The sequence below is a fragment of the Trachemys scripta genome, chromosome 13 (assembly GCF_013100865.1).
Source record: "Trachemys scripta elegans isolate TJP31775 chromosome 13, CAS_Tse_1.0, whole genome shotgun sequence".
In the NCBI taxonomy this organism is placed as follows: domain Eukaryota; kingdom Metazoa; phylum Chordata; order Testudines; family Emydidae; genus Trachemys; species Trachemys scripta.
In genome coordinates, this window is record NC_048310.1 from 334212 (window position 1) to 357789 (window position 23578).

The 23578-nt window shown below is 43.5% G+C and overlaps 1 protein-coding gene across 2 annotated transcripts in view; it reads right to left on the reverse strand.

The window, feature by feature from the left end:
• Positions 1–23578, reverse strand: part of ARHGEF39 (Rho guanine nucleotide exchange factor 39) — a 72941-nt gene that overhangs the window by 20388 nt on the left and 28975 nt on the right. For both annotated transcript variants that reach the window (XM_034788224.1, XM_034788223.1), the window contains exons 2-5: positions 22406–22591; positions 13799–13893; positions 12347–12467; positions 2088–2206 (exon numbers count right to left, since the gene is read on the reverse strand). In XM_034788224.1, the coding sequence (XP_034644115.1) occupies positions 2088–2206; positions 12347–12467; positions 13799–13893; positions 22406–22591 (521 nt within the window). The remainder of the gene's footprint in view (positions 1–2087; positions 2207–12346; positions 12468–13798; positions 13894–22405; positions 22592–23578) is intronic.

The window sequence follows — 23578 nt, forward strand, 5'->3', positions numbered from 1 at the left end:
AGCTGTCCCTCTGCCTTGGAGCTGCTCCCAGGAGCTTCCTGCTTGCTGGGGGAAAGGTAAGAGGGGTGCTGATATCAGGATGTTCCCCTGCTCCTGCCCCCTCACTCTGTATCCCCTCTCCACAAAGCAGAGAAGGGGGACAGGGCTCAGGGACAGAAAGGAGGGAGCTTGCTGGAAGCTGTTGCTTCCTGTCTGAACTGGCTGATCTGCTTAAAAGGGCAACGTACTTGAAGTGGGCTCAGTGTACTTAAAGGGGCAATGCACATCTCTCACTCTCTCTCTCTCACTCATGCATGCATCCCCCCAGCACTTTGAAAGTCAGCACCTGTGCAGCCGTGCATGTGCTGTCAGAAGGAGGGAGTGGTGCACTCCAGCTGGATAGCGTGGGCTCATCATCATGTTCAATTTTTGCAGGGAAGTGTTTGCAGCTACTGCCCTGCATCTATTGTGTTTCCTCCCTCCTGCCTCAATCCATGCTGCCTTGTAGAGCGTGAAGCTACATTAACAACAGTGTATTAACCCTTGAGGGCTCAGCCGAGTACTAATTCGTCATTTAGCAGCAAGGCATTCCCTGGGAAATATTCCACCCTCTTACTCCACCATCTCAACCAAGCTTCACAATCATTCATTGCGGTGTACAATATTAAACCGTTTGTTTAAAACTTATACTGTATATGTATATAATGTCTTTGTCTGGGGAAAAAAAATCCCTGGAACCTAACCCCCTCCCCCTCCCCATTTACATTCATTCTTATGGGGAAACTGGATTCGCTTAGCATCGTTTCGCATAAAGTCGCATTTTTCAGGAACATAACTACAACATTAAGTGAGGAGTTACTGTAGTGATAAACATTTAAAAAGGAATAATCATCATCACACTTCAGGTCTTAAACCAATCTCCAACTAGTAGAGGACAAGATCCAATGTGGTGGGCAAATTATCCAGTCTCTGCATACTACAGATGAAGTATCTGACAGTGGCCTCTGTCGAAAACAAGTTACTGGACTAGATGGACCTCAGATCTGACCCAGACTGTCAATTCATATGTTCCTACATCTCATGTCTACAGCCACCACCATGGTCCAGGAGACTAAAGTGTTATGGAGTCCCTCTCCCTGACTGAGGGATGCCCTGGACAAGTGAAATGCCCTCCCCATCAGATGTTTTGTTTACCTATCAGCATCAAAGGAACTATAAATGTACTTCTCAAACTGGAGTCTCAGCAAAGTCCCTACATTTGGACCTCCCCATGGCTCCCCCAAGCTAAATTAGCCTCCAAACCGCCACATGCAGACAACCTTCTTCCTACCTATCAAGATGGCTGCTCTTAAAGGAAAGCCCTAAACAGAACAGACCTGGATTACTGTGGCAGATATCAAAAAAGAGGAAAGGGTACAGCCTCTGATCAACCACAGAAGGTTCTATGGCTCTCTGGTGCCTCCATCTCCTCCTAAAACCATGCAGGTGCAAAAAGGGAGATACAGAATGTCTGAGAGACAGCAACCCATATAAAGAGTGGGCAGACACAGAACCTATCAAACGGCACCACTTCTGCCGGTGTGAACCAACTTGGTGTGAACCAACTTCAGCCAATTTTTTCTTGTCCAGTTGTCAAGTCTCAGTCAGATGCTGGAAAGACAGAGACCCTACCCACTCAAATCTGGATTTAATGAGATTAGAGCCAGCACTCACAGCAACCAATAATGCCCCATTATCTCCCCTAACAATTTGACATACTCAGTGAAGGAGTCCTGCAGCATCCACATGGGAGACCCTGTGGCAAGGCACCATCACAATCTGGGAATTGCTCAGGGGGCAAGAGCTTATGCCACTGAATGTCTTTCCACAATCTAGAGAGACCTCAGACAGCTGCCTACCTCCCTGTATCCCCACCGCACACACACCTTGGAATCTGTGTGGACTGCAATGGAATGTTCTGACCTGGGGTCACTACTGCCACTCTACCTCTGTCCACCAGCAACAGACTACAGTTCCATGGGGTCCCCTCTCTTCACCTCTGATTCCTAGCACCTAGCGCTAATCTTGGTGCTAAAATGACATCTGAAGGCTTAAGGCTGCTTCCTTACTGATGGAGCCTCTGCAGTGGCAGAGGGAGCAGATCCTCCAGCTGCCATCCCAGGAACTCAGGTCGAGACTCTTGAAGCTTCTTAAACCGGCAAAATGCCTTATTCTTCTTCACCTGCTCCTGTGTGTGACCAAGCAAAGATGAAACATAGGTTTGAAGTACCAGAAAGAAGCAGTATATTTTAGTAGTTTGAGCAGGGGGCCTAGAAAAGAACATTTACTTACCCTACAGTAACTGGGTTCTTCAAGCTGTTGGGAGCCACAGACTACATTACAGGTATGCATGGACCTTACGCATGTGAGACAATTTGTTGCGGCTAGCAGTGTCCATCGGGATGGCACATGCCCCCTCCCATATGAAGGCGGAAAGAGTAGGGTTCCCATGACCCTCCCTTGCAATCCAACGCCTTGATTGCTGAGTGATCTATCCTGAGTTTGGGTCTATTCAATATCATCATAAATGAGTTAGCCAGTGGGATAGAGAGTATACTTGTAAAGCTTGTGGATGATACTAAGCTTGTGGAGGAGGTTTGCAAACACTTTGGAGGACAGGATTAAAATTCAAAATGCTCTAGACAAACTGGAGAAATGATCTGAAATAAACAGGATAACATTCAATACAGATTAAGTATGATAGAGGCCTATAAAATCATGACTGGTGTAGAGAAAGTAGATAAGGAAGTGTTATTTACTCCTTCTCATAACACAAAAACCAGGGGTCACCAAATTAAATTAATAGGCAGCAGGTTTAAACAAATAAAATGAAGTATTTCTTCACACAACTCAGAGTCAACCTGTGGAACTCTTTGCCAGAGGATGTTGTGAAGGCCAAGACTATCACAGGGTTCAAAAAAGAACTAAATAAATTAATGGACGATAGATCCATCAGTGGCTATTAGCCAGGATGGGCGGGATGGTGTGCCTAGCCTCTGTTTGCCAGAAGCTGGGAATGGGTGACGGGATGGATCACTTGATTACCTGTTCTGTTCATTCCCCCTGGGGCACTTGGCATTGGCCACTGTCGGAAGACAGGATACTGGACTAGATGGACTTTTGGTCTGACCCAATATGGCCATTCATATGTTCTAAGGAAAAGTGCACAGTACTGCATTTAGGAAGGAATAATCAACTGCACAAATACAAAATGGGAACTACCTACCTAGGAAGGAGTACTGCAGAAAAAGATCTGGGATTATAGTGGATCACAAACTAAATAGGAGTCAACAATGTAAAAACACTGCCGCCCCCCCCCCTCAAAAAAAAAGATAAATAAATTGTGGGACATATTAGCAGGAGCGTTGTAAGCAAGACACAAAGTTATTCTTCCACTCTACTTAGCACTGATAAGGTCTCAATTGGGAGTACTGTGTCCAGTTCTGGGCACTACTCTTCAGAAAAGATGTGGATAAATTGGAGAAAGTCTAGAGAGCAACAAAGGTCTAGAAAATATGACTGATGAGGAAAGATTGAAAAAAAAATAGGTTTATTTAGTTTGGAGAAGAGACGACTCAGGAGGGAAATGATTATAATAGTCAAGTACATGAAAGGCTGTTGTTAGGAAGAGCATGATAAAATTGCTCTCTTTAACCACTGAGGACAGGACGAGAAGTAATGGGCTTAAATTGGAGCAAGGGAGATTTAGGTTAGAAATTAGGAAAAACTTCCTAAAGGTAAGGATAGTTAAGCATTATAACAAATTACCTAGGAAGGTTGTGGAATCTCTGTCATTGACTAATCTGTTCTTAAAAACCTCCAAACAACTGTCAGGTATGGTGTAGATAATATTTTGTCCTGCCTCAGTGCAGGGGACTGGATAGATGATCTGTCGCAGTCTCTTCCAGTCCTACAGTTCTATGTTATCACCACACTGATACCTTGCAGCGCAGCTGATTTTAGGATCAAGTGGAAAGCCTAGAGTGAGAGATAGGAGGCAGAAAGGATCACACAAGGGAGGGGAAGACAGAGCAGGATCTCAAACATATTAGGTTGGGACCTCACTGGCGCAGCGATGATATTTCAGTGGTGATACTTGACCATTAAGGTCTGGTGTCATGGCAACAATCCTTCTGCCGCAGACATGATGATGGTAAAAAGTTCTTTTCTCTCCTCTCCCCGAAGTCTTTTTAAGGACCCCCAAAAGGCAATGAGTAGAATAAGTCATCCTCATTATTCTTACAACTAATTAGGCCATATTTCCAACACACCAATTTTAGTTAATTGATTCCTGCTCTTCTTTTACACCAGTCATAATCTTAACACAGTACTTGAGCATTATCAGTAGACTCTTCGTTTAAATTAATTCAGTCTGTCTCCTGCTCATATCTTTTCTTAAAGAGTTTTATACAACAGATCATTATGACAATTCATAAACGTTTACCCACTTTTCATTGGTTAGGCTAACAATTAATGTAGGCCTGCTAGGCCTACATTATAACAAATGGGACACCTTTCACTAGCATGGAGGGGTGAGGATTCCCAAGGAGTGCAAAATTGCTTTAGACAATTTCAAGTGAGTGTAGGTAGATCAGTCAGTCCTCTTGTGCAATAATTCCAAGCTCTCAAAGGGCACGTTCTCATTTGTGGCTTGTACCTCTTGGGGGATACCCAAATCCTGAAGCCACAATTCTCTCTGCATGGTCACTGCAGTGGTTGTGGACCCAGCCATGATATCCGAGGCATCCACTGTTGTCTGCAAGACCATTTTGGCCAGCAGTTGCCCTTCCTGTGTTATGTGTTTTAGTTCCTCTCTGCTCTCATGAGCAAGCTTAGCCACAAAGGGTGTCATGCTGTCCCTAGTCAAATCATATTTGCCCAGTAAGGCCTGGTAGTTGGCCACCCTCAACTGAAGTAAAGCCAATGAGTACAGTTCTCTTGCAAACAGATCTAAATGTTTGGAATTCATAGATTCTAGGACTGGAAGGGACCTCGAGAGGTCATCGAGTCCAGTCCCCTGCCCGCATGGCAGACCAAATACTGTCTAGACCATCCCTGATAGACATTTATCTAACCTACTCTTAAATATCTCCAGAGATGGAGATTCCACAACCTCCCTAGGCAATTTATTCCAGTGTTTAACCACCCTGACAGTTAGGAAATTTTTTCCTAATGTCCAACCTAGACCTCCCTTGCTGCAGTTTAAACCCATTGCTTCTGGTTCTATCCTTAGAGGCTAAGGTGAACAAGTTTTCTCCCTCCTCCTTATGACACCCTTTTAGATATCTGAAAACTGCTATCATGTCCCCTCTCAGTCTTCTCTTTTCCAAACTAAACAAACCCAATTCTTTCAGCCTTCCTTCATAGGTCATGTTCTCAAGACCTTTAATCATTCTTGTTGCTCTTCTCTGGGCCCTTTCCAATTTCTCCACATCTTTTTTAAAATGCGGCGCCCAGAACTGGACACAATACTCCAGCTGAGGCCTAACCAGAGCAGAGTAGAGCGGAAGAATGACTTCTCGTGTCTTGCTCACAACACACCTGTTAATACATCCCAGGATCATGTTTGCTTTTTTTGCAACAGCATCACACTGTTGACTCATATTTAGCTTGTGGTCCACTATAACCCCTAGATCCCTTTCTGCCGTACTCCTTCCTAGACAGTCTCTTCCCATTCTGTATGTGTGAAACTGATTTTTCCTTCCTAAGTGGAGCACTTTGCATTTGTCTTTGTTAAACTTCATCCTGTTTAACTCAGACCATTTCTCCAATTTGTCCAGATCATTTTGAATTATGACCCTGTCCTCCAAAGCAGTTGCAATCCCTCCCAGTTTGGTATCATCCGCAAACTTAATAAGCGTACTTTCTATGCCAATATCTAAGTCGTTGATGAAGATATTGAACAGAGCCGGTCCCAAAACAGACCCCTGCGGTACCCCACTCGTTACGCCTTTCCAGAAGGATTGGGAACCATTAATAACAACTCTCTGAGTACGGTTATCCAGCCAGTTATGCACCCACCTTATAGTAGCCCCATCTAAATTGTATTTGCCTAGTTTATCGATAAGAATATCATGCGAGACTGTATCAAATGCCTTACTAAAGTCTAGGTATACCACATCCACAGCTTCACCCTTATCCACAAGGCTCGTTATCCTATCAAAGAAAGCTATCAGACTGGTTTGACATGATTTGTTCTTCACAAATCCACGCTGGCTGTTCCCTATCACCTTACCACCTTCCAAGTGTTTGCAGATGATTTCCTTAATTACTTGCTCCATTATCTTCCCTGGCACAGAAGTTAAACTAACTGGTCTGTAGTTTCCTGGGTTGTTTTTATTTCCCTTTTTATAGATGGGCACTATATTTGCCCTTTTCCAGTCTTCTGGAATCTCTCCTGTCTCCCATGACTTTCCAAAGATAATAGCTAGAGGCTCAGATACCTCTTCTATTAGCTCCTTGAGTATTCTAGGATGCATTTCATCAGGCCCGGGTGACTTGCAGGCATCTAACTTTTCTAAGTGATTTTTAACTTGTTCTTTTTTTATTTTATCCGCTAAACCTACCCCCTTCCCATTAGTATTCACTATGTTAGGCATTCCTTCAGACTTCTCGGTGAAGACCGAAACAAAGAAGTCATTAAGCATCTCTGCCATTTCCAAGTTTCCTGTTACTGTTTCTCCCTCTTCACTAAGCAGTGGGCCTACCCTGTCTTTGGTCTTCCTCTTGCTTCTAATGTATTGATAAAAAGTCTTCTTGTTTCCTTTTATTCCCGTAGCTAGTTTGAGCTCATTTTGTGCCTTTGCCTTTCTAATCTTGCCCCTGCATTCCTGTGTTGTTTGCCTATATTCATCCTTTGTAATCTGTCCTAGTTTCCATTTTTCACATGACTCCTTTTTATTTTTTAGATCGTGCAAGATCTCGTGGTTAAGCCAAGGTGGTCTTTTGCCACATTTTCTATCTTTCCTAACCAGCGGAATAGCTTGCTTTTGGGCCCTTAATAGTGTCCCTTTGAAAAACTGCCAACTCTCCTCAGTTGTTTTTCCCCTCAGTCTTGATTCCCATGGGACCTTACTTATCAGCTCTCTGAGCTTACCAAAATCTGCCTTCATGAAATCCATTGTCTCTATTTTGCTGTTCTCCCTTCTACCCTTCCTTAGAATTGCAAACTCTATGAGTTCATGATCACTTTCACCCAGGCTGCCTTCTACTTTCAAATTCTCAACAAGTTCCTCCCTATTTGTTAAAATCAAGACTAGAACAGCTTCCCCCAGTAGCTTTTTCAACCTTCTGAAATAAAAAGTTGTCTCCAATGCAGTCCAAGAATTTGTTGGATAGTCTGTGCCCCACTGTGTTATTTTCCCAACATATATCGGGATAGTTGAAGTCCCCCATCACCACCAAATCTTGGGCTTTGGATGATTTTGTTAGTTGCTTGAAAAAAGCCTCATCCACCTCTTCCACCTGGTTAGGTGGCCTGTAGTAGACTCCTAGCATGACATCTCCCTTGTTTTTTGCCCCTTTTAGCCTAACCCAGAGACTCTCAACACTTTCGTCTCCTATGTCCATCTCTACCTCAGTCCAAGTGTGTACATTTTTAATATATAAGGCAACACCTCCTTTGTGTTTTGGTATGCTCTTGATAGAACTTGACTTCTCTTGAATAGTCAAGACAACTAGGCGCCAGGGTTGGAATGGGTATAAAAGTACTCAAACCTCAAGGGGGTAACTGGTAGGTACCATTTCTCAATTAGTTTTGATGTTGGTATTATAATGACTGTGTCTACCACAGAGTTCTCACTGGATCTAGGAGTCCTTCATTTATGGGAAGGGCAGGCAGGGCCAACAGAAAATGTCAAATAACTTGTGGGATTTTTCAGAGATGACTGCAGTCTCTATCGCCAAGGTGTCAAAAATCTGCACAAGGAACTCCTGAAAAGCCTTGAAATCATCCAGTGCCAGGTCTACTGTCTCATTCAGCAAAGATGAAGATAGATCCTTAGGAAGTGACAAAGGATATTGGCACACTTCTGAATCTTGCTCCTTTTGGTGCTCCAGTGACAGATCTTGCTAGGAAAGCCTCTTGAGTAAGTGGATTTTCTCCTCCTCCATAATGGCAGGCACCAGCTCCTTCAGGCTTGCGAAGGTGGGCCCCAATAGGGCCATGGTGGCATCCTGTATGTGTATCAGTGGCCAATGGGTTGTTGGCTGGATCAGTGGTTGAGCTCTGTAGAAGTTTCTCAGTGGCAGCCCTTATGGAACTTAGAGGGGAGCTAATCACACATCACCTCCATATTGGTGCACACAACAAAATTAATTCTGCACATGGATGTAAAAAATTAAAGGGAACACTGGAGGAGAAACAAGAAAAAAAAGTGTGCTCTGGGGATGGAGAGGATGCTGTTGGTAGAGTGCTGTCAGTACCAAGATCTGTGTCAGTATTTGTGCATTCTGAGTCTGTTCTGCCAGAGTCGACATTGGCAGGGACACTGCTGGTAGTGGACCCAGCGGAGCCTGCTGCATCACAGTCTGCTTCTTCTTGCCAGTCCTCAACATCATGCAGGACCTGGCCAGCTTGTTTCCCTAACATTTTCTTGTGCCTCTGAGAGGACACCAACCTCCTTCTCAAGCTCCCACTCCAGTGCTCAGAGAAGCCGATTGTTGCACTCTGCTTCGACTTCTGAGGTATCAACTTTAGTGTCGAGACTGTTAGTGGTTTCAGTACTAGAGGGAATGCCAGTACCAATGTCAATGCCGGCACCAGGTCTTGTCTCAGCATCATTTTTCTCTGAGGAGGTCTTCAGAGTTCCCTGCCTCCTTGATTGATTGCTGGATAACGTGGGCTTGAGCATTAGAAGGGTCTTTGCTCCAGAAAAAAAAACAGGCTCTATCTGATCCAGGAGGTGTATCTTAGGACTTGACAGTCCTTGCGGAGAAAGATAGGCAGACCAAGCACCTGCTTAGGATATCGGATTCTCCTAAGCAGAACACACACCTGCTGTGCCCATTGTTTAGAGGAATTAGTCCAGAGGATGGGCAAGGCTAAAAACACCTGCATTTAGAGTCCCACATTTTTAGTTCCTGTGGGGGGAGGGGAGGGGGGGCGGGAAGCAGGGAATGTACAGGGTGGTCTGAGCAGCAACATTTGATTCAAACAAGTAATAGAACCGATTACGGTGATAGGTTGTTCTGAGGATACTCAGAAAATTTCGAGGTGTTCAAGCCCAAGCTAAGGTGTAGTGGGTGAGACACCAGCTGGATTCCATCTCACTGCCACGGTGTAAAGAAGGAACTGAGAGAGGATCATAGAATCAAAGAAGATTGGAGTTGGAAGAGACCTCAGGAGGTCATCCAGTGCAACCCCCTGCTCAAAGCAGGACCAACACCAACTAAATCATCCCATCCAGGGCTTTGTCAAGCCGGGCCTTAAAAACCTCTAAGGATGGAGATTCCACCACCTCCCTAGGTAACCCATTCCAGTGCTTCACCACCCTCCTAGTGAAATAGTGTTTCCTAATATCCAACCTAGACCTCTCTCACTGCAACTTGAGACCACTGCTTCTTGTTATCTGCCACCACTGAGAACAGCCTACCTCCATCCTCTTTGGAACCCCCCTTCAGGTAGTTGAAGACTGCTATCAAATCCCCCCTCACTCTTCTCTTCTGCAGACTAAATAAACCCAGTTCCCTCAGCCTCTCCTCGTAAGTCATGTGCCCCAGCCCCCTAATCATTTTTGTTACCCTCTGTTGGGCTCTCCAATTTATCCACATCCTTTCTATAGTGGGGGGCCCAAAACTGGACGCAATACTCCAGATGTGGCCTCACCAGTGCCAAATAGAGGGGAATAATCACTTCACTCGAACTGGTGGCAATGCTCCTACTAATGCAGCCCAAATATGCCATTAGCCTTCTTCGCAACAAGGGCACACTGCTGACTCATATCCAGCTTCTCATCCACTGTAATCCCCAGGTCTTTTTCTGCAGAATTGCTGCTTAGGTAGTCGGTCCCCAGCCTGCAGCAGTGCATGGGATTCTTTTATCCTAAGTGCAGGACTCTTCACTTGTCCCTGTTGAACCTCATCAGATTTCTTTTGGCCTAATCCTCCAATTTGTCTAGGGCACTCTAGACCCTATCCCTACCCTCCAGCTCATCTACCTCTCCCACAGCTTAGTGTCATTTGCGAACTTGCTGAGGGTGCAATCCATCCCATCATCCAGATCATTAATGAAGATGTTGAACAAAACTGGCCCCAGGACAGCCCCCTGGGGCATTCCACTTGATTCCAGCTGCCAACTAGATATTGAGTCATTGATCACTACCCATTGAGCCTGACGATGTAGCCAGCTTTCGATCCACCTTATAGTCCATTCATCCAATCCATACTTTTTTACCTTGCCGGCAAGAATACCGTGGGAGACCATATCAAAAGCTTTGCTAAAGTCAAGGTACATCATGTCCATGCTTTCCCCATATGCACAGAGCCAGTTATCTCATCATAGAAGGCAATCAGGTTGGTTAGGCATGACTTGCCCTTGGTGAATCCATGTTGATTGTTCCTGATCACCTTCCTCGCCGCCAAGTGCTTCAAAATGGATTCTTTGAGGACCTGCTCCATGATTTTTTCCAGGGACTGAGGTGAGGCTGATTGGTCTGTAGTTCCCCAGATTCTCCTTCTTTCCTTTTTAAAAGATGGGCACTATATTTGCCTTTTTTCAATCATCCGGGACCTCCCCCCGATTGCCACGAGTTTTCAAAGATAACGGCCAATGGCTCTGCAATCACATCAGCCAACTCCCTCAGCACCCTTGGATGCATTAGATCCAGCCCCATGGACTTGTGCATGTCCAGCTTTTCTAAAGAGTCCTTAACCTGTTCTTTCACGACTGAGGGCTGGTCACCTCCTCCCCATACTGTGCTGCCCAGTGCAGCAGTCTGGGAGCTGACCTTGCCGGTGATGACCAAGGCAAAAAAAAAGCATTTAGTACTTCAGCTTTTTCCAAATTATGTGTCACTAGGTTGCCTCCCCTATTCAGTAAGGGTCCAGCACCCCCTTTTATGCCCTGTAAAAAAGCACGAAGAGTCACTGGGAACATCCACCACCCTGATGGACACTACTAGTCAAAAAATATCCGGTCCTGTGCATGAGACACATGTACACCTAGAGTGGGATCCAGACTGACACATACCTGAAGATGAACCAGAACTCCCAAGTCCTATCTAAACCTATCTGACACCAACTGATTTTATGACATTCGGCGAGCCACTTCTCCCTCTCCAAGCCACTATTTCCCAGTTTCAGAGAGGATAACTGTACTGACCCACCTCATAACTGTATGTGTGTGCATGAGAAAGATAAACTAGTTCTTATAAACACTTATAAAACAGTGTCTAAAGTAGATATAGGAGTGAAGAGCTCACTAATTTTGGTGGCACTTATCACCAGCTTAATATGATGTGGAGATGCAGCCTTGCACCATCTTATGGTGACAAGACTAAAGACAAGTGTATCTGAGAGATATTCCTATCCTCCAAGGAGGCCAACAGAGTGCATGTATGCATGCACCCAGAGGTGGGCAAAAGCACATCCTTGGTGCTTCCCACCTCAATGTCTCCGGGAGTTGGGAAATCTGCATTGATTTTAAAATTTTAAAAAGTCAGAGGGAAAAGGGGGTCCTTCTGAGGAAGACTTTTATCCTTCATGCAATTTACCTAACTTTAGAATACAAGTAATTTAAAAGAGGATTTTATGTAAGACATACTACATGTTTTGAGAGGGACCTGGCAAGAATGGAAGGGAGGTCTCTTTCCCCTCTCCTATAGGAGAAGGTAGATTTGAGGAGGTGGCAAAGGAAAGATATTCTAGCTGGGAGTCCCCCTGTCAGGGTTCTCTTGGTGCTTTACCCAGTAATGGGAAAGGCTAGGAGCTCTGGTAATTCTCCAGCCAAACACCAGCTCCTCCTTCCTAATGATCCCTTTTCAAATTCCCTTGCCTAGTGAGTTCGCACTGAGCCTACCAGAGGAGGAGGAGGAGGAGGAAGAGCAGGAGCCAAATTCCCCCAAACCAGAAGGGAAACTCTTGATTTTAGAAGAGGAAAAGCTGTACTCCCTCATGATCCCCCTTTATTTAAATCTCTAGTTTTGGAAGCGTGAAGTGCTAAATAAGTATTGAATATTTCATCATGGGCTGGGGGGGGGGGGTGTAGGGGGGCAACAATTTGGAACAGGAAGCAATTGGTCCCTCACTGCTATCTCTGGAATGAAAGAGGGGATATAGCTATGCCAGAAGAGTGGCATGACACAAGAAGAAGGGCAGAGGGGGCACTCACCTGCAGGGTTTTCTTAGCTTGCTCCAAGTTTTCAGCATAGTGGCCATAGAGCTCCAGCTTCTGACAGAAACCCTCCAATCCTAGCTCCAAGTGCCCTCTCTCCAAGTGAAGCAGCAGAATCCTGTGTGCAAGGACAGCAGCTCACTGAGAGGGCTACATGATAACCAAAATTGCCTTGGCTCCCTCTAGTTCAAGCCCTGTTCTGGCCATCATTTTGGGGTTTGTCACCCCCCTCACACCCAGAAATTAAATCCAGGATACATATTCAAGAGATCCAGTGGGAACTAAACAGAATATTCTCTAAAACATTGGAAAACTCACTTTCTAGGGTTAAAAAAACTCTACCCAGCAAGTGATCAGCATGTGGGTAGGCATATTAATAGTTTAGTTTAATAATATAGTACCTTATATGTGCAATAGCTTATGGCTAATATTAAAAAAAAATAATTTAGAATCAACAACTCCAAAAAACAGAAACAAATTTTAAACACACAAATTAAAATACAAAATTAGCCCTTCTCTAAAATTAGTTACACCTGTAAAATCACCACCCGTAAAATGATATACGAAAATAAGAAAAAAAAGTATGAGGAGTACATGATTTCACTGAGGTCAAAAGTAGCCTCTCTTTCACATACTTTTTTTCTTATTTTTATGGCAGATCAGGTAAATAGGGGAACAGCCCAAATAACAAATGTTTTCAGGACATAGCAAATGTTCTAATTTCTGAGCTGACGTAGTAAAAAGCATCTGGGCCAGGAATGGAGACAAACTATATATTTCTCAGGTGGCAGTACAGGTTACAAGACAATAAACAGCATGATTAGTTTTCAACCTGGCTAGACTGAGATGGACAAAGAATTATGTCTCTCAATACCAGCTTACCTCCCTCCCAAATAGGCCATCTGTGTAGTATGGAAATGGAGGCCTATAAAGGCCCTCCCCTTAACAGACTGTTGTTTAAAATCCGCGACCGAGTCCCCAATGAAGTGATCAGACAGCAAAGTGGAGTGCGGGACGTCATTGAGAGCAGGCATAGTAAAATGTGATGGGCCGGGCATATAGTGAGGCTCATTGACAATCGATGGACTGCAGCCTGTTGCTGAGTGGTACCCACGGGAACTGAAACGACCACTCGGCCGACCTCCAAAGAGATGGGAAGATTTTATCGTGAAAAGACATGGCCGCACATGGAGAAGGAAGGCCAGGATACAAGAAGAATGGAAGATGTGTTGTGATTGGCACAATCTATATGAGGGTGGAAGGACCGATCGATCAAGGTGTTTAAAATAACCAAATATTTCTCATAGCTATGGACATTCTGGCTATCTGGATAGATGTGCTCAGGTCAGCAGCTCCCTGGGCACATCTCCAAGCCCCACCAAGATTAGTTATCTCCCACCCACCCACTCTCCCACCCATGTGTGGTACTCCCTCAAGCTGGTCACTTACTGGCTGGTGCAATGTATGGATTCCAGGAGCCCAAAGATGGCTTCCCGCACAGCTGGCTGCAGTGTCCCTTTGGCCTTCAGAATTGTCACAAAATACTAACCAGGAAAGAGAAGTACACAGAAGGGTTATACCCCACAGTCTACACAGGGAAGCAGCTACACTCAGCCTGCAGCAACGCCAAGAAACCGCAGACACCTCCCTCCCCCGCCCTCAACAGCAGTGAAAGCAAGCATAAGACAGCTCCTACCCTACTGGCATCAAGAAGATAAGGCTATTCCTTGGTGACTGTCTTTCCCCATCACCGTACACAGGTGATGAGCGCCCAAGGCAGCTCCACCACTACCCCCAGGAAAAGGTCAGCAACCCTTAGGGCTTTATAGTCTCTTATTTTGTTTCACAGCAACAAATGAGATTATTATCACCTTCCTTATAAACTTAGTTTATTCCTCACCAGACCATCAAACTTTCTGGGCCAACCCCCTCATACCAGCAACTGTGCCACTGCACTGGAGGACCCTGGCCAGCACAAATTTATTTGAAAAGTCACAGGTCTCAGAGCCATGAACAGAGGTAGACTGCACACAGCTGGAGGGTTTTTTTTTTTTTTTTTTTTTTTGGTTTAAGTATGTTAGGATTCTTTTTGTTCCTAAGTGGTAGAATTTCCAATAATAATGCAGAAAAGGAAGTGTTCAATAAGTTCTCCTGTTTATTTGGAAAAAAGCCAGATGATATGGTCTCATCATTATCTTTCTAGTCCAACAGTAAGTCAAGAGGATGTTAAACAGTAACAGCTACTAAAGTCAGATATTTTTTAAAATCAGCAGGTCCAGATAATTTACATCAAAGAGTCCCAAAAGAACTGGTGGAGGAGCTATGTGGCCCATTAATGTCAATTTTCTATAAGTCTTAGAATACTGGGGAAGTTACAGAGGGCTGGCAGAAAGCTAATGTTGAACCAATTTAAAAAAGGGTAAAGGGATGACCTGGGCAATTATAGGCGTGTCAGCCCAACATAGATTCCAGGAAAAGAAAAGCAATGGGTGATACAGGATTCAATTGATAAAGAATTAAAGGAATATAATTAATACTGGATTTAGGGACACTGGTTTAAGTTTGGCTGATAAAGGTAAGGCAATCATAAAATCATAGACACATAAGACTAGAAGGGATCTCAATGGGTCATTTACTCCAGTCCCCTGCACTGAAGCCGGATTATCTAGACTGTCCAGATGGTGTTTGTTTAATTTGTTCTTAAAAACCTTTAATGACAACTCTAGTCAATTTGTTTCATATTTTCTAGACCTTTGTTGCTCTCCTCTGGACTTTCTCCAATCTGTACAAATCTTTCCTGAGGCATGCTGTCCAGAACTGGACACAGTACTCCCAATTAAGATCTTATCAGTGCTGAGTTGAGTGGGAGAATTACTTCTCATGTCTTGCTCGCAACATTCCTGCTAATACATCTCAGGATGATATTTTCCTCTCCCCCCCACCCCCTCACAACAGTATTACATTGTTGACTCATATTTAATTTGTGATTCACTATGACCCCAAATCCTTTTTGTACTACTCCTTCCTATATAGTGATTTCCCATTTTGTATTTGTGCAATTGATTATTTCTTCCTAAATGTAGCACTGTGCACATAAGAACGGCCATATTAGGTCAGACCAAAGGTCCATCCAGCCCAATATCCTGTCTACCGACAGTGACCAATGCCAGGTGTCCCAGAGGGAGTGAACCTAACAGTTCAAGTGATCTCTCTCCTGCCACCCATCTCCACCCTCTGACAGAGGCTGAGGACACCATTCCTTACCCATCCTGGCTAATAGCTGTTCATGGACTTAACCTCCATAAATTTATCTAGCTCTCTTTTAAACCCTGTTATAGTCCTAGCCTTCACAACCTCATCAGGCAAGGAGTTCCACAGGTTGACTGTTCAATGTGTGAAGAAGAACTTCCTTTTATTTGTTTTAAACCTGCTGCCCATTAATTTCATTTGGTGGCACCTAGTTCTTATATTATAGGAACAAGTAAATAACTTTTCCTTATTCACTTTCTCCACACTACTCATGATTTTATATACTTCTATCATATCCCTCATAGAATCATAGAATATCAGAGTTGGAAGGGACCTCAAGAGGTCATCTAGTCCAACCCCCTGCTCAAAGCAGGACCAATTCCCAGCTAAATCATCCCAGCCAGGGCTTTGTCAAGCCGGGCCTTAAAAACCTCCAAGGAAGGAGACTCCACCACCTCCCTAGGTAACGCATTCCAGTGTTTCACCACCCTCCTAGTGAAATAAACACTAATAACACCCTCCTTAGTCTCCTCTTTTCCAAGCTGAAAAGTCCTAGCTTCTTTAATCTCTCCTCATGTGGGATCCGTTCCAAACCCCTAATCATTTTAGTTGCCCTTCTCTGAACCTTTTCTAATGCCAGTATATCTTTTTTGAGATGAGGAGACCACATCTGTATACAGTATTCAAGATGTGGGTGTACCATGGATTTATATAAGGGCAATAAGCTATTCTCCATCTTATTCTCTATCCCTTTTTGAATGATTCCTAACATCCTGTTTGCTTTTCTGACTGCTGCTGCACACTGCGTGGACATCTTCAGAGAACTATCCACGATGACTCCAAGATCTCTTTCCTGATTAGTTGTAGCTACATTAGCCCCTATCCTATTGTATGTATAGTTGGGGTTATTTTTTCCAATGTGCATTACTTTACATTTATCCACATTAAATTTCATTTGCCATTTTGTTGCCCAATCACTTAGTTTTGTGAGATCTTTTTGAAGTTCTTCACGGTCTGCTTTGGTCTTAACTATCTTGAGCAGTTTAGTATCATCTGCAAACTTTGCCACCTCACTATTTACCCCTTTCTCCAGATCATTTATGAATAAGTTGAATAGGATTGGTCCTAGGACTGACCCTTGGAGACCACCACCAGTTACCCCTCTCCATTCTGAAAATTTACCATTTATTCCTACCCTTTGTTCCCTGTCTTTTAACCAGTTCTCAATCCATGAAAGGATCTTCCCTCTTATCCCTTGACAACTTAATTTACGTAAGAGCCTTTGTTGAGGGACCTTGTCAAAGGCTTTCTGGAAATCTAAGTACACTATGTCCACTGGATCCCCCTTGTCCATATGGTTGTTGACTCCTTCAAAAGAACTCTAATAGATTAGTAAGACATGATTTCCCTTTACAAAAACCATGTTGACTTTTGCCCAACAATCTATGTTCTTCTATGTGTCTGACAATTTTATTCTTTACTATTGTTTCAACTAATTTGCCCAGTACTGACGTTAGTCTTACCGGTCTGTAATTACCGAGATCACCTTAGAGCCCTTTTTAAATATTGGCATTACATTAGCTATCTTCCAGTCACTGGGTACAGAAGCTGATTTAAAGGACAGGGTACAAACCATAGTTAATAGTTCTGCAATTTCACATTTGAGTTCTTTGAGAACTCTTGGGTGAATGCCAGCTGGTCCCGGTGACACGTTACTGTTAAGTTTACCAATTAATTCCAAAACCTCCTCTAGTGACACTTCAATCTGTGACAATTCCTCAGATTTGTCACCTACAAAGGACGGCTCAGGTTTAGGAATCTCCCTAACATCCTCAGCCATGAAGACTGAAGCAAAGAATTCATTTAGTTTCTCCGCAATGACTTTATCGTCTTTAAGTGCTCCTTTTGTATCTCGATCGTCCAGGGGCCCCACTGGCTGTTTAGCAGGCTTCCTGCTTCTGATGTACTTAAAAAATTGTTGTTATTATTATTACCTTTTGAGTTTTGGGCACTTTTCCTCACTGAATTTCATCCTATGTATTTCAGATCATTTCCCCAGTTTGTCAAGGTCATTATTCTATTCCTGTCCTCCAAAATTATTGTAACCCTCCCCTCTGCTGCCCCCAGCTTGGTATTGTCTGTGAGTATTGTAAGTGTACTCTTTATGCCATTATCCAACTTATTTATGAAAATATTGAATAGAATCAAACCCAGGACAGACCCCTGCGGGACCCCACTTGATATGCCCTTTCAGTTTGACTGCGAATCATTGATAACTTCTGCGTACGGTTTTCCAACCAGTTGTACACCCAGCTTATAGAAGGATTGTCTAGACCAGTGGCTTTCAGCCTTTCCAGACTACTGTACTCCTTTCAGGAGTCTGATTTGTCTTGCATACCCCAAGTTTCAACTCACTTAAAAACTACTTGTTTACAAAATCAGGCATAAAAATACAAAAGTGTCATAGCACACTATTACTGAAAAATTGCTTACTGTCTCATTTTTACCATATAATTATAAAATAAATCAATTGGAATATAAATATTGTATTTATATTTCAGTGTATAGTATATAGAGCCGTATAAACAGGTCATTGTCTGTGTGAAATTTTAGTTTGTACTGACTTTGCTAGCGATTTTTATGTAGCCTGTTGTAAAACTAAGCAAATATCTAGATGAGTTGATGTACCTCCTGGAAGACCTCTGCGTACCCCCAGGGGTACGCATATTCCCAGTTGAGAACCACTGGTCTAGGCTATATGTCCCTAGTTTGCTTATGATAAGGTCATGTGAAACAATATCAAAAGCCTTACTGAAGTTGAGATATTTCATATGTACAGCTTCCCCCTATCTTCAAGGCTTGTTACTCTGTCAAAGAAGGACATTAGGTTGATTTTACATGGTTTGTTCTTGACAATGTAATGTAATAGACCTAGATTTCTGTAGAGCATTTGACTTGGTACCACACAATATTCTGATTAAGAAGCTAGAATGATATACAAATATACGTGGCACATGTTAAATAGATTAAAAAAAAACTAAATGACAAGAGAGAGTCCTGTGGCACCTTATAGACTAACAGACGTCAGATGCAGTGGGTATTCACCCACGAAAGCTTATGCTCCAATATGTCTGTTAGTCTGTAAAGTGCCACAGGACTCTTTGTTGCTTTTTACAGATCCAGACTAACACGGCTACCCGTCTGATAGCTAAATGACAAGTCTCAAAATGCAATCGTAAATGGGGAATCATCATTGAGTACCTATGTTTCCAGTTAGGTCATGCAGGTATTAATTCTTGGCCCTTAACTATTTAACATTTTTAATAATGAACTAGAAGAAAACAAAATCATCACTGATAAAGTTCGCAAATAGCACAAAGATTGGAGGCGTGGTAAATAATGAGGAGGGCAGGTCACTGATACAGAGCTATCTGGATCACTTGGCAGACTGGTTGCAAGCAAACAATGTGTTTCAATGTGGCTAAATGTAAAGTTATCCATTTAGGAGCAAAGAGTCCAGGCCATGGTTACAGGATAGGGGATTTCATCCTTGGAAGCAGTGACTCTGAAGAGGATTTGGAGGCCATGGTGGATAATCAGCTGAACACGAGCTCCCATTGCAATGCTGAGGCCGAAAGAGCAAATATGATCCTTGTATTATATAAACAAGAGGAATCTCAAGTTGGTATAAGAAGCATTTTTAATCTTTGTATTTGACACTGGTGTGGCCACTACTGGAATATCGTGTCCAGTTCTGGTGCCCACAATTGAAAGAGGATGTTGATAGACTGCAGAAGGTCCAGAGTAGAGTCACAAGAATGTTTAAAGGATTAGAAGACATGCCTTACAGCAAAAGACTCAAGGAGCTCAACCTTTTTAACTTCAAGAGAAGATTAAATGGCAACTTTTTAACAGTTTGAAGCCTCCTGATACCCCTAGTGGCAGGTATGCATCTCTGCAACTTTCACAAATCACTACAGAAAGCACTCTAGGTCCTTTATTGGTTTACAGCAGTGTTTCTGCTGTAAACACTGGGTTTACAGTGGGGGGGAGGGGTCACAAGTGTAGGGCCAGCGTTAGGGGGTGACAAGCAGAGCAATTGCCAGGGCCCTATGTGATAGGGGGGCCCGCAAAGCTAAGTTACATGCTTCAGCCCCCTGTTGCCCAGGGCTTAAGCATGTAACTTAGCTTTGCGGGCCCCCCCTTGGCGTACAGCCCCAGGCAATTGCCCTGCTTGCCACCCCCTAACGCCAGCCCAAGTATTATTAATAATTTACTTACTGATATTTAAAGTTGGGGGAGGGTTGCAATTTTTTCAAGTTTTAATGGGGGTGGTGGTCACAATTCATTTATTTTTAAGTCCAAAGGGGGTTGCCAGCACAAAAAGGTTGAGAAACACTGGTTTACAGAGTTCTAGTCCCACCCCAAGCCATAATCTTAACAAAAAACTCAAAAAAGGTACAACTTCAAATGATCTCAGGTGACTTCTTATCACTGGCTGTTCATCCAGACCCTTCTTAAGCCTTTTGGCACTCTGGCTGCCAATGGAGGAATGCCAGATTCTCCGCTTCATGGTGTCCCCTGACAAATGCAGTACTTAAACAGTCCTTGTTATCCTGCGTTTAAACCATTGTCCCAAACAGCTACAACCCACCCTGTGTGGGCTTCTGTCTCCTCTGGGAGATTATGGGAACCCTTTCCAGCTGCCCCTGCCTGAGCTTTTGCTCCAAACAGTTCTACCTCTCTAAACCCAGAGAGGGTCTTCTCCAGCCCTTCTCTTCCTATTTCCTCTTTATAGAACGTGCTCCTGACCCTCCCCAACTGGAGCTGATAACTTCAATTTAATTAGCCCAAGGTGTACTCAAATAGCTAAACTGGACCCACAGAAGTATCTACTTAGCCACAGGGGATGGGTCCCATTTCCTCCTAAATGGATCAGGCACACTATGACAGGCTTGATCATAGTCTATAAGTACCTACATGGGGAACAGAAATTTGGTAATAGAAGACTCTTCAATCTAGTAGACAAAAGGTAAAACAACGGCTGGAAGTTGAAGCTAGACAAATTCAGACTGGGAGTAAGGGGCGCATTTTTAGCAGTGGATGTAACCAAATATTGGAACAAATTACCAAGGATTGTGGTGGATTCTCTACCGTTGGCATTTAAAACAAAAACAAAAAAATCAAGATTTGATTTTCTAGATTTATTTTTTAAAAGAACTGCTCTAGTTTAAACAGAACTTAGTTCAGGGAAGTCCTATGGCCTGTGTTACAGAGGAAATCAGAGATCATCAGGGTCCCTTCTGGCTTTATAATCTATCAATCTAGCCACACAGAAATCATACAAACCTCAGGAAATTAAGCAAACACTTCTCAATCCCAAAGAAAGCGTACAGCAAGAGTTTGCCTCCTGCTCTATGAAAAAGGCAGTCAGAATGCTGCTGTGTGACCTCCAGTATGACCCTACCAAGACAGAAGAATGGGGGTATGACTCTACACCCCATATTCAAAATAATATTATTACGATATGATTATGGCATAATTATGATGCATTTTGTACAAGATGGGTCATGTAAGGGGTCATTGGAAAAGTTATGATTTGCTGAATATGATTATTCTATCTGTATGAATGTAACATTTTTCTATCTGAAGTTATGAATATTGACAATGTGTCTGTATTTCACATGCAGTCACACCTGGGTGACACTCACTAGGCAAAATGCTTCCAGTCTAGAGAGCTGGTTGTGAAGGGCCTATTCTAGGTAATGGGCCATTAGGAAAAACAATAGGCCTTAGGAGAAGCTTATCCCCACCAGGTGAGCCTTCCTGAGAATGCTCCAGACAGCCTGTAAATAATGGCTGCTATGATTCAACAAGGTATGCAAGGGCATGTGACCAGGCCACATGACATGGAACTCCATCATGTATACCAATGTTTTTTCCCCAAAAGCTTCCGGCCATATGCTAAAGCTATATAAGGCAGTGAGTGACATCATCGGTTGTTCTTCACGCCCACACAACTGAACACCTAAGAGAAGTCTCCAAAAGAAAAGGACTTGGAACCAGGGGTGGGGATCCCAAGCTGCAAAACAAGTGCAGCTTGTGCCTTGAGAATCTGCAAGCCTGCTTGTATCATCAGTCAGGGTAAGAGATTGTTAATTCAAATCCTAGCCTTCTAGTATGTTAAACAAAAATGCAAACTAAGCTTATTTACCAGGTAATCTGCTTTGATCTGTTTGCTATCACTTATAATCACTTAAAATCTATTTTTTTGTAGTTAATAAACTTATTTTATGTTTTAATCTAAACCAGTAAGTTTGGACTGAAGTGCTTGGGAATCTTAGTTCAAGAGGCAGGAGGTGGTGTATTTCCTCTCCACATTGAGGGAGAGGCGAACTGTAGGGGGTTATGCTGTACAGTTCCGTGTGCAGCGCAAGATGGTATAATTTAGGGTTTATACTCCAGAAGGGGGTGCATGCCTGGGGAGCTGGAGGTTATCTTGGCTGTAGCCTCTCTATTGTTGATTCATGCAGTGGCTGGTCAGAAAGCCTGCATGGAACTGCAGCTGGGTCTGTCTCTACCTGTGTTAATGCTGGTGGTAGGAACGGGAGTGGGTCTGCAGCTTGTCGCAGCAGCAGTGTGAGAGGGAACCCAGGCTGGAGAGTCAGAGGGCTCAGTGATACCCTAGTACCAGGTGGCACCCAGGGGGGAACCCCTCACAAGAGGGATGGCAAAAAGGGACCTACTAGCCCTTGGACACCCACACATCAGGGTGTCACTACATCATGAGGAAGCCCTGATACTCACTGTGGTCACCAAGTCCAGCTGCTCCAGGTATTTCTGCTCCGTTTCCACCAGTTCCTTGGCTGTCCGGCTACGTTTCCTCTCCCAGCGGGCCCTCTGCTCTTCCACAGTGTTTACTGCAGCCACAGCCTGCAGTAGCATGATGCTTATGATTGATTCAAGGGTGGGGATGACAGCTGATATCTTTCCCTGAAGTAATAAAAGCCACAAATACCCGTGATAAAAGTGCATCCTGGATAGTGGGATTTTGTGCACTGCTACTGTTTACCCTTTATTATGTAGGGCAGGGGTCAGCAACCTTTCAGAAGTGATGTGCCGAGTCGTCATTTGTTCACTCTAATTTAAGGTTTCACGTGCCAGTAATACATTTTAATGTTTTTAGATGGTCTCTTTCTATAAGTCTATAATACTTTACATACAACAATAGTTTAGTTATGTAAGTAAGGTTCTTAAAATGTTTAAGAAGCTTCATTTAAAATTAAATTAAAATGCAGAGCCCCCCGGACCGGTGGCCAGGACCCGGGCAGTGTGAGTGCCACTGAAAATCAGCTCGTGTGCCGCCTTCAGCATGCATGCCATAGGTTGCCTACCCCTGATGTAGGGAAAGGAAACAGAAAGGTTACTAACCAGTAACTGTTATTCTTTGAGAAATGCCTGTGTGAATTTATACTTGTGGGCTGTGACACCCCCCCCATGTCAAATTGCAGAACTGTGTTGAAAATGTGAAACAAGCAGGAAAAAAAAAGAGGTTACAAAAGGCAAAAAATGCAATAATGGGGAATTTCAACTATCCTCATATTGACTGGGTACGTCACCTCATGAAGGGATGCAGAGATAAAATTTCTAAACTCAGCTTGTTGGGGCAGTTTGTCCTGGAACCCACAAGGGGACACAGGATCTGGTCCACAAGGCGACTATAGCTAAATTGCTCCATAGCGACCATAAGGTAATTACATTTAACATCCTTGTAGAGGGGAGAAATGCCAAAGAAACCCACCACAGTAGCATTTAACTTCTAAATGGGAAACTACACTAAAATGAGGACACTAGTTAAATGGAAATGAAAAGGAACAGTCACAAGAGTGAAATGCCTGCAAACTGCATGGAAACTATTTTAAAACACCATAATAGAGGCTCAAACTAAATGTATACCCCAAATAAAAAAAAAATAGTAAG